Source organism: Physcomitrium patens, chromosome 14 (genome assembly GCF_059467195.1).
Source record: "Physcomitrium patens ecotype Gransden chromosome 14, ASM5946719v1, whole genome shotgun sequence".
In the NCBI taxonomy this organism is placed as follows: domain Eukaryota; kingdom Viridiplantae; phylum Streptophyta; class Bryopsida; order Funariales; family Funariaceae; genus Physcomitrium; species Physcomitrium patens.
Window position 1 is genome coordinate 11,290,672 of NC_143423.1, and position 12,148 is coordinate 11,302,819.

Below are 12,148 nucleotides of genomic sequence, written 5' to 3' on the forward strand. Positions count from 1 at the left end.
GAGAGATAAGCTCATCCTTGAAAAATACTGCAAGCTGGTAATGAACGTGATGGTTCTGTAATCAAACCAAATGAATGAACTGGCAACGCAGGTGAACTGTAGGAAACGCAAGGATTCCTCTAACCAGGTCCTTCGAGAAACACTAAGTAGGGTGATGGAAGAAACGTTCTTCAGGACTCCAATCTTACATGCAAGGGCAGGATACACCCCTCGCTAAAAAGTTTCTAAATTGATGAAACAGCCATCAAATTGAGACTTGGGAGCAACAACAGCCCGTTTTGTAGGGCAAAGGTTGTCTGTAGTTGACGAGTTAGCCTGAAACGCTCAGGATCCGCAAACTCTAACATGCCATGCAAATCATAAGCTACCATCGCTAACACATGAGAATTAGATGTCAATATGTTCGTGCAAGGGTGTTAGATTCACGGAAACAAACTCAATGACATTGTAATGAGATTAACATGTCAATGGAAGTTATAAGTTTTGTAGCTATCAATGTTTACACTGTAAAACCGCTAACCTAATCTTACATGTGGACTTTTATTACGAGGGACTTTGTTGATCGGACTAACCAGAGTGGAAATCATTCTGGAAGACCTCGAATGTGTTCTTAAGAGAAAGAATTGTGTTAAGCGATGGTTCTCCAATTCTCATCGAATAATTTGTCATTAATTTCGTTACGAGTGTGTATTCTGAAATGTATCACATCCTTAGGGCTGTGCTGCTCATTGATAGCCTAGTATAACCGCTTCTTAAATTCAGTGATGAGAAGGTCTGCTTTCCGACCCTGGCGTGCACAATTATCCTCATGAAATTCTCCAAAGGTGCTGTACATCAAGTCGTCTTCCATCAAGTGTACCTGTATACTTTACCCAAGTGTTACGATTGAGTCTAATTGTTCTAGTCCTGATCGGCAATTGAGATGTACAGAAGCTTTACACAAATTGTTCACCAGGACAAACAACATATGTTCTACGGGAGAACCCTAAACTTCTTACCTTAGAAGCTCTCATGTTATTTGTAACAAGGTCACTACCTGATTTTTTGGAATACACAATGGCACGCAAATAGCATGTCATTTATGTCATTTGGAGACTTAGCAGGCACGTCAAATGATTTCTCAAATTTTGATGCAGTTTGAGAAGGAACCTGTGCTGGGGTTCAAGGGGAAGACCTCCTCAGCATCTCTGATTTGCTAACGATGTCACGTCGCTCTACTGAATACTCGCGAAACCAGTAGTGTAGAGCTTGCCCTGCTTCCGGAATACACTTAATCTTCTGCGTACCAGTTACGTAATGAACCTGAACAGCAAACTGTCATTAAGATCAGTTCAATCGAAGGATTTTCTCCTCCTAATCGCCTGTTACTTTAGGAAGCTCGTATATTCAAACAATTGGGGCTATGTAGGAGTAGCGTAGCTGCCAGGCATGTGGAGAGACAGCAACAAGTTTGAGTAATTTAATCTTGCAGCTTGGTGCTTCACGCCTGTGGAAGAAAACCAGCAACAGCGAAATTCAAGCGGGCAAACCCATCTAAGGAGCAATTTTCGTCCACGACTCTGAGTGTTAAAACTTGAGGTTGTAGAACCTGCTATCAATCAGTTGAAAGATCGGCGACAGCAACAAAGAGATACTAAAGGACCTGCAACACAATTTACTGCAGGGGTGTCTGGCTGCTTCAGTGCAGCCAACTTGCTATGCACTAGAGATTTCACCACCCCATCTGCAAAATATTGGATAACGTGCAGAAAAAAGGGAAAATCTTCTTAGCTCGTCAATTCAAAACGCTCTTGATATAACGCATGCATGCTTCAATTCTCTCGTTCAAAGTCATGAAAGCTTTGAAGTCATTTCTCATAGTAAGAGTTTTCTGAAGCTTCTATCAATACAAAAATCCCTCGGAATGCTCTGATGGTACTTGCAGATTCAAAGCCGCATGCACGCAATTGTTAAAATGTCCTTCATCAACAATACTGCAACTGGTAGCTAACAGTCTTCTGTCTGAAAACCAACAAAGGCTATGGACTATCTCCATTGCTTTCCTAATAAAGGACTATTTAATTGCAAAGAACAATTACTTTGAACAGAAGTTGATGTTGCTAGTAACCTAAACTTGAATAATGCACCTAAGATCAATAACATTATCACAAGTGATATGGACTAAGATTCTCAAAGCAATTGTCTACATGCTCGCCAAATGTGATAACCACCCCCACAAGTGAAAGTATGCGATGGTTAATGGCCTCCTGCAACTGTGTTCTTTCAATTATTTTAATATAATGTTGAAATGAATTTATTTGCATTTAGTAAAATCAATATCATTTACTTATAAGAAAATTCTAAGGTAGGTCAAAAATCAAATTTCGACCCTTTTGTATATTGCATTATATATTTGTAATATGGTTATTGTATGAAGGAATTGTAATTACAAATCTAAATAATATGATTGAACTTTTGTTATGCTTATTAATATATTATATAAAACTAAAAATAATTATTATGCTTATTGCATATGTATTGTTATGGTATTTTTATTCTTATTGCATATTATACATTGATATTGTTTTTTTTATTAATTAAAAATACATGTTTAAATCAATATTGCTAAATATATTTTAATGGCATGTTATATATTGATATTTTTTACTTTATTATATATTGATACTGTTTATTTCATTATATATTTATATTTTTTAATTATTGAAATAAAAAAATATATATGTAAATATTTTTTATTTTTTTATTTTTTTTAGAAAAACACTTAAGAAATAAATTTTAATAGAAAGAAGTTGGTGAAGCGATTTGTGTTATTTTTTATATTATATAATACCACAAGAAAAAGATATTGACATCCATTACCAAATTAACTAAAAAAAAGTAGCAACTTTGTTTAAACTAATCTATCCTATAATATATATTTTTAACTTACAATACTAATAGAATATAAGGTCTAAATTTGCACTAATATAACACAAGCTAAATATTAATAACATCATGTTGTATCTCAAATCATCTCATATTAAGAGTAAAAGTAAATCTAAAATAAATGATAAACCAAAAAAATATTTATGCACAATCATAATATAATAAATTTTTATTAAGAAAATTATTGATTTATTATTTAAATAATTAAAAATATATATATCAATAAATTCTAATATAAAAAAATTATTACATCACAAATAAATATTTAGATTTATATGAATATTCAACTTGCAAATAAAATAAAATTTGAAATTTCTTTAAGCTAATAATTTTTTATTAATATTTTTGGAAACATGATTCTTAAATTTTTAATTAGAAACAAATATATATAGACTTGTAGATTAGCTACACTTTGAACCTTATATTAGATTGAAATAAACTAAAAATAATATGTACTATGCAAACATATTCTAAAAGCTTAGTTTATATAAATCTTGTAGAAGTGTTACAAAAAAAAAGAGCTTAGATTTAGAAAAGTAAGCCAATATAGGCTAAATATGGTAAATAATTAAAATATCTAGAAGTTGTTATATTTGTTAACATTGTTCAAAGACCAATGAAATAATAAATTTTGTTGTTCTCTAAGAATATAAATTAAATTATTTAGGAAATATGTTAATATAAATTGACATAATCAAATAAACCTTCCATGAATTCTATTTCTAAATTAGCTTGATTTATGCTAAATAGTTGATATTATAAATTATAAATGTCCTATGAATAAAATAAATTAAAAGAAATCGTTTAACTTTTGGCATGAAAAACATTGTCAAAAAGAAATAAAAACTTTATGGGGCACTTGGTGTAAAACCTTAGTAATAAACACTAAAAAAAAATGCATGATATAAAATAAATGATAAGCTTCTATAACATTTCCAAATATTTTTTACACAATTCCAAATATTATTTCTATAATATTTCCAAATATTTTTTACACACTTTAATTAATTTTTGTGTCTTATTTTGTGCAATTTGTTTTGTAAGTATGTCTCATGTCTTTTTTTGCAAATTAGATAAAGAAGTCTTTGTAACCTATCTTTAAAATCTACAATATAGGAGCCTTATACTAATTCTTTGCTTAATAATAATAATTTAATATAAATAAATAAATAAAACTCTTTTAGAATTTTTAATCTTTAAAAATAATATAAATTTAGAATATTAAATAAATAATTATTTTATTATAAATTAAAAGAAACTTATTTTATAGTTTATCCATAAAAATCATGATAAATATTCTAATTTTTAAAACATTTTTTTAAATAAATTAACTTAGATTTTTAAAAATTCTAAACAACTACCTCTTATGGTAGACTTGCAAAAAATTCAAGAAAAAACTCTTTTCATGCCATGTAAACAATAGTAAATTTGACCTTATCTTTTATCTTGCAAATTTGAACTAATCATTCTAAATACAAAGCCAATTTAATGAGGCTTCTCAAATTTAAAAAATATACCTTCCTCTTTTCTCTTCCAAATATAAATACTCTTTTAACAACCATCCACATTAGTAATTTATTTATATTAGTCATTTAATGAAACCATGGTAAATTAGTAATAATGATTAATTCTTATTTTCTATGATATTTTAACCTTTATCCGTAATCAACTACAATCCTAGATAGATTTTTTCCATAATATAATTTTTATTTTTTAAAAAATAAATATAATAAAATTATTAATGATAAAATTTATTATTAATTAAAATAATTTATAATTAGTTTATCTCTTTTAGTAAATATAGTTAAATATTATGTTTTTGATGTTTTGATCCAACATAGAAATAAATTATATGTTTTGAAATCTTTCATTATGAAAATGATATTGGTTTTGAAAAATAGTATTTCCTTTTTTTCTTTGTGATTTATTTTTTATTTTTATTTAAAATTTTCAAAAATACTATTTTTTACATGTTCAAATTTTATAAGTTTAAAAAGAAAATTATATTATGAAAGAAATTATATTTAATATTACAGTTATAACCATATGTCCAGTTTGGTAACAAAGTTATCAAACACCTGTATATAGTTACTTCGACTGTGATACACCTAAAAATATAAATATTTATTTTATGACGATTGTGCTTTCTTTTAACATCATTCAACTGACCGTTTCCATTTCACAATGAATAAATAAATAAATTTTTTAAAAAATACATATCTCTTTTTAAATGATTAAAATTAAAACTCGGAAAAACATACAATTGGGCAGTGAAAATAGAAAGAGTACCTGGATGGAGAATCTATATGCCAGCCTTCACTAGGCCCAAGAGAATGATTCTTCAAACTCGGTTGCATACTCACATCATCTTTGCAGTAAACCTGGTCATTCACGGACAGAACGGTAGTTATCCGCACACAAGGAAATAAAAAGCTGATTTCAATTGCAGTCGGTACTATGACCAAGATATTTCTCAAATGATAATGCTACAGAGGACCTAGTTTCGCACATTCCTCAGAGTTTGTAAATCATTAGATGGTCCTCTTCATGAAACAGAGCTTGAAATCTGCACAATACGACGTTAAGTGCGGATATACTGCTGCTCCTTTATAACAACCACATAAGTCACTTGAGACAGAAGGCTTTGCCACAAAAATAAGCAGTACCTTGCTACAATGTGGGGATCGTCGGGCGCCGCTTCTAACGCTTGTTTGTACAGTTCCTCGGCTTTGTCGGCATCTTTACGTGTTTTCCAGGAGAAGGATGCATACTCACAGAGCAACTTGCAGTCAAGTGAGTTTGCTCGCACTGCAAATTCGAAGTACTTCTCGGCAGCACCTTTCTCCATCTACATCTCGTTCAGAAAATCAGCAAAGTCTTTTGGGAAGTGCGTGTTCGTTCCAAGATCTACATTTCTGCTCCTGCTATAGTATAGCGCAGTGCGAGACTTCAAAACCTCAAAGGCGTCTTCCTGCACTAACCAGCCATCCGGCAAGGTTTCCAGCTCCGAGACATCGTCTAATATAGGCCGGCATCCGCGACTGTTGCATTCCACTCTTCCCACAGCAGCAAAAGTTCCAAAAGAACCTTCCAAGGCAGCTCGGGAGGTACTCAGGCCAGCAGGTATGGGGTTCTCCACTTAGACGGCATTGCATGTGTTAGAAAGAGGAATCAGGGACACGGAAGTTTTTCTCGAGAGGTTCGCATGTCTCTGGCAAGGTATTGAAGACTTTAATCCCCAAGGTCTCAATGCACAACTCCTTGAGTTTTCGTGATCGATAGTAATTGCATGCGATAGAAGTGCTGTTGAAAATATTCCAGGTAAGCATAATACTTGCATTGCTGGTGTACAAACAACTCGCAAAAACAAGCTTCTGCAAACCGTGTTGTCCAATAAAATGCTTCACACCTCCAACTCGATTCCCTTTACTGAGCTAATCACTTAAAATCAAACTCTGCCACACGGATCAAATCCTAAACGCACAACTCCCCTGTCATGACTCAAACACATTAGCAACATATGCATCTAGATGAAAAGATAACAAATAGCTCCACAAATCTCCGCCGATCCACACAGCAACTAACACAGCCCCACTCTATACCACAAACCGAACCAAACAACGATAAATCTTCATAAATGCATCAAACTTCCTCTTATGCAACAGCATCCAGTTCCCTACATCATGCTCACCTCAAAGAGCTCCCTCAATTTTTTTCCTAAAATGTCTTGAAAGACTCCAAACCAACACTCAACACTTAGATCAACAACCGCGGAGCACTTAACCTCATAAATAATGAATCCAGCCTCATGAAGTTACGCAAAACATGCAGGTCCAACGACAAACTGAAGCCCCAGGATCAGACATGCCGAAGCTGCCTATACTCACAGCACAGACGCTGCCTTCCAATGCTAATATTTATTTCGGTTGAAGGCTGAGCATTACGGGGCCTATTACCGTGGACGCTTTTCAAATGGTGTGACAACAAGAGACCGATGCCGAGGACGGTGATAGGCCCATCCGCCCATGTGGGCCAGAAAACATCTCCGACTTGGTGACGAGGCGCGGGAAAAAGCAGCGGTGGGAATTGTGCTCGTCGCTGTCGGAGCCAATTTCAAAATTCAGCTGAGTAGTGACTCATAATAATAATATTATTATTATTATTAATTGTAATAATAATCTTCTAAGGTAATGATTTAATATATTAATCGTAAATTTCAAATTTGAATACTCTATCACAATTCTATCGCATGATTTTAACTCACATCACATTCTTTCTAGGATTCTCATTAGGAAATTTTAATGGTTATGTATGAAATGGAATATTTGATTGATTAAACAGAATATATTCAAGTCTTCCAATGTTGTACAACATTAATAATACCAATAAAGCACTATGGAAGATGTTTAAATCTATAATCATATGAATTTTAAAAGAAAATATTGCTTATTTTCACTTTTTGATGATAAAAAACACATTAAGCTTCGAAACCAACAAAAAACAGAAAAAAAAAAAAAAAAAAAAAAAAACAACAACAACAACAACAACAACAACAAATAAATTCTATAAAATTGATATTTACAGTAATTTCAATTTCATGTTTCAAAATTTATGATTGTAACAGACCACAAAAACACATTCATTTATTGAATTGATAATCAAATCTGATATAAATTTTAAATAAAGAATCTAAAAAATTTACATGAAAAAAATATAAAACTACAAATTTTTTTAATCTTATATTTAGAATAATTATTTTATTTATTGATAAGAGTTCAATGCATATTAATTATAAATTTAGTAACTAAATTTATGTTATTCATGTATATACATTTTTAATTATTACACAATAAATTTATATATGCATTTTTGCACAATAAATCCATAGATACATTTATTATTATTATTATTATTATTATTATTATGTAGATGTCAGTAATAATAAAACTCAAACTTAGAATACACATTATTATTTTATTTTGAATATTAAAAAAATTAAATTAAAATTGCATTCAATCAAAATTTCTTTCAAATTTTGAAAGTATTTGAATTTAACTAAAAAATTTATAATCTCACATGATAAATCCTAACACAAGAATAAAACTTTACACTAATTAAAATATAAAATTAATATGTATTACATTTTCAATCATCATGCTGTGATTGAATTTATTTTAATCATATTCTTTCTTAGCTATTTTGATTTGGAACTCTTAATTAGCAATTTAAGAAAAATGATTTGATAAAAAATTTAAATTAAATCATTTTTGTGCTAATTCCCTTATAAAAACACCTTTCATAAAAGAAAAACTAAAGATGACAATGAACTCCTGTTGGTACAAAAAAAAAATACACCAAATACATTATTTAATGTACACCATACAATCAATTAATTCTTAGTTGACCACGATATTATTTTTGTTCTTTTGTGAGTTCAATGATCAACAGCAGTCATGTGCGGATGTTAAATGTTTTATTCTAAAATTTTAATAATAACTACTGACTAAACCTGTGTTAGTTCAATTTGTCAATTCAAATTTGTGCAGATTAATGTTTGAAAAGTTATAATCTTAAAAAAATTAAAACCTTTAAGGAAGAACTCTTATGATATTATTCTTAACATTTATGCACATCAAGCAATTTACAAGTTTATGAATCGGCTTCCAGATTCAAATGAGCAGACAAAAAGTCGGTAGAGAGAGTGTCAGCAGAAAACTAGGCCACGGCATTAGTTTGAAAGGGCAGCAAACCGTCAAACCACCCGATCAACACGACGTAATAAATAACGATGATGTTGCTCTCTTAGCGCCAGAGAAGAGCAACATCATCGAATTATGTTGATCGATTGACTAGGAACCACGCTTCCCTCGGCCATCCCATTGTCCGCGATCATCTTTAACGGTGCAGCCCATCAAGCTTCCGGAGTTGCGATCTAGATCATCTCCGCACAATGGCTGCCACGGCACTGATCGAGCACAGATTCCCTGAAAGTCTTCCTGTGGGATCCAAGGTGCTTGCCGTCAGATCAACATCATGAACGGAAAGTGTGACAAGATACGGACATTGCAAAATTGTCTCAACTGTGGGCCGTGCCCACATCACTACCTGGATCAGAAGATGATATGTAGCATTGCATCGCCCAGGAATTCGATCTGTTGAGACCTAACCAGAAGTGTTGTTACATTTTCAGCTATAAGCCAGAACACGTTTCAAAATCATACCCGTAAATATGATCGATCACTTACCAGATATTGAGTAAGTTCATTACATCAGTTGATTACATTGAAGTAAGTAGATACAACCTCACAAGCAAATGGAGCTTGGGGCAAAGAGTTTGTAATCCAAGTCTCGACTACTTCAGGAGCACGAAGATGGTAATGAATTGCACAGCCAAGGCATGCGAAAGTTCAGCAGCTTCTTCTTTGGTCTACACTGCCTAGAAATTACAAAAGAAGCACCTAGAGATGCTCAACTAGGGCCTAGTACCGGGGAAGGTTACACTCGGCGGGCTTTCCGGTAGCAGCAAAGCGTGCGACGTCCTTGCAGTAGTCGTAGGTGCAGAATTCTCCATTCACCCAATTGTAGTCCCATATTTGCTGTTGAGTCAAGTAATGGTTGACCCAGGGTCGGTCCCAGCAAGGTCTCTGAGCTGGGTATTGGCATTGCCATATGTTGTCCTCAGAAGGTACCTGGCAACCTTGCAGGTCATGGAAGCTATGCATATGGGCGACGAAGGGACCGTTCAAAGCGAAGTCGATTTTGATGCGTCCACCCTGTGTTGCCCAACTGCTACCATCCCAGTAAGAGACGTACAATCCTTGTCCTTTGTTAAAGTATGGGAGACCATACTGCTCGTTGTTTTTGAACACGCGGATGGGGATGTCGTCCACTCCGATCCTGATTTTCCATGACGAAATATTGTTAACAATTGAGCACATCGACAACAGGTGCACCAAGTGACCCACAAATCTCAACCCAAACGACTGACGATGGAAACTTACACAACCATTGCCGAATTCCAGAGAATGTAGTATTCGTGGTAATCGTCGCAAGGGTTGAACCAGTTCAAGTTGTGACGCATCTCCCTGTCTCCCTTACCATTGACGAATATGTTGGTCTGCATGGTGATACATGACGAGGTTTCATTGCCAAGCAATTCAATGTCAATCTCATCGTGATAAGGTTTCTTCCCGTCCGATGAGGTCTGCATCAAAGTTCAAAGTCGACCATGGTGTGAGCTAGATTTTATCTTGCCAAGGACGAAATTGCTAGAATAGGGAGAAGGCGGTCGTAAATCTGAAGATTGTGCGGAACTTACATAGAACGCAAAGACAGTTCCAGATGAGTTGCCGCATGGCAGCTTGAGTTTGACGCTCATTCGTCCGGTGTAGTACTGGTGCCTAGATCCGTAAACCGCAGCACATTGTTCATCAAGTTGCATCTGGACGTAATCGCCATTTTGTCCAACGCGAACGTGCTCTTCGTTGGTAAAGATATTAAACAAACTCCAGAAGTTCTTAGTCCACGTTTCAACGTAGCCAGGATCCCCAGGACATTTCTCTTCCCAGGATTCAGCTGAAAGGACCGTAGCCAGGAAGATCACTGCCACCAACATAACTATATGTGTTTTTGCCATGACTACGAAATCTCTGTAAGAAGCTAAATATGAGATTAAGTCCCCACTGCTCCAAACACCTTTAAATATTGTAGTTTTTTTTTGGTGTTAACTTTTCTTGATTTTTTCAAATATGAATAACTGCACAGCATAATAAAAGCACATAAAATCAATGCATTGTACAATCGATGTGAGTTTGGATAAATTTCAAAGGTACAGAAATCTGAAAAGATTGTGAATCCAAAGTCTATCAGACGACAGCACAGTTATGAACTTCTAACTGATCGCTGGCTGCAGAATGCGAAACCGTTGATGTTACTCGCAAAACTAGTAGTAGCAATACAGGAACTCGGGAGATGGAAAGCAAATTCGAGGCCAAAATGGTCACTAACATGTAAGGGGCAATGAAGCCAACCAGAAAACCTTTGAAACTGGATTGCAAATGCCTGTAGAAAAACTCGTTCCCCCCGGAGTCGCAAACCGAACTTAAGTACAACGCACAAGGTCTGGTGGTAGATTGGCGAGGTACTCAAGCTGCGACAGACCCAAAAGGCTCCGGGCTCAGTGCTCGGCACTGGAGTCTCCTGAGCGAAGTTGCAACACTCCCTGCACCGCTGGGAGGGCTCATATGCACCACCGCAGCCGGGACAGGTGACTTGGCGCAGATCTCCTCACTCAGCGGGTAGCTCGAAATAGATAATGTTGTGAATCTGTTGGGTTTCAATACGTTTGCATTCTGACAGGAGGACGTTTTATGAGGCAGGCAAGCCACGGTATTAGACGAGCTTCTTCAACCCAGTCTAATAGTAAAGTCAACAATGCTGGACTCCTTATTTAGAACTCCTGAAAAGCAAGATTTCTTTATGTTTGCTTAATCACATATATAGAGCTAAAGATCTATGGCCCAGTTCGCACCGAACTTGAAGAACGATGGATTACACCGGAAGACGAAGGTGTGCTAAAAAGAATTGCTGAATCTTAAACAGTGAGCGGGAAAAGATTACACAACACCCTGCTGAAATCCCTCATTTGTTGCGATCAACCGACACATGGAGGTCCCCAATTCAGCTATCGTCTTCGTTAATACACGGTGTCTGGGTTATTTCCATACCGTTCCAAACTTGAATCAGAATTTTTGAAAGATTCGCTCTCCTTAATCAGTAACTTAAGGCAGACTCATGCCGAACATCATCCCCCAACACAACACACGCCCACAAATCTCATCCGCGAATCTCCCACCCGCGATTCTGGAATGACAAACATCCCAATAAGCCCGTCACGGGATTGACAACACTCCCTCACCGGCTGGACCCGCACGGGAAGTACCTTCCCACGGTCACACCTCCGGATTCGCCTCGCAATCATTGCAACCCGTAGTGTATACTGCACCTTGAAGTTTGGGTCGCGCTCTAACGAACACGGAGGCCGTGAACATGGAACGTGGTCGCGCCAATCGCATAGTCCGGTCACGGCCGCGTGAACTGGACTCAGCGTGAACTAGGAATAACCAACCCCTGATCAACGCAGCCATAAAGGGTGGTTCTTCACAGGCCAGATAGAAGCTGTGTAACCAAGCTTCCACGATACGAAGCATTGTGTCACGAATGA

At 35.3% G+C, this 12,148-nt stretch overlaps 1 protein-coding gene and 1 long non-coding RNA gene across 5 annotated transcripts; both read right to left on the reverse strand.

Moving 5' to 3' along the window:
• Positions 1-402: 402 nt before the first annotated feature.
• Positions 403-7,380, reverse strand: LOC149987852 (uncharacterized). Of its 2 annotated transcripts, XR_016506372.1 has the most exons (4): positions 6,617-7,380; positions 5,592-6,416; positions 1,150-5,306; positions 403-859 (listed from the first exon to the last, which is right to left on the reverse strand). It is a non-coding gene; the product is annotated as an uncharacterized LOC149987852 (long non-coding RNA). The 2 variants fall into 2 exon arrangements; XR_016506371.1 differs by having other exon boundaries at positions 5,592-7,380.
• A 1,796-nt stretch (positions 7,381-9,176) lies between these two features.
• On the reverse strand, positions 9,177-11,128 carry LOC112291110 (putative xyloglucan endotransglucosylase/hydrolase protein 12). Of its 3 annotated transcripts, none has more exons than XM_024538144.3 (4): positions 10,964-11,128; positions 10,244-10,681; positions 9,927-10,129; positions 9,177-9,822 (listed from the first exon to the last, which is right to left on the reverse strand). In XM_024538144.3, the coding sequence occupies exons 2-4, from the start codon at positions 10,559-10,561 to the stop codon at positions 9,405-9,407; spliced, it is 939 nt and encodes a 312-aa protein (XP_024393912.1). In that variant the 5' UTR covers positions 10,562-10,681; positions 10,964-11,128; the 3' UTR covers positions 9,177-9,404. The 3 variants fall into 3 exon arrangements, with proteins under 3 accessions (XP_024393912.1, XP_024393911.1, XP_024393910.1); XM_024538143.3 differs by having other exon boundaries at positions 10,956-11,128; XM_024538142.3 differs by having other exon boundaries at positions 10,933-11,128.
• Between the last annotated feature and the right edge of the window lie 1,020 nt (positions 11,129-12,148).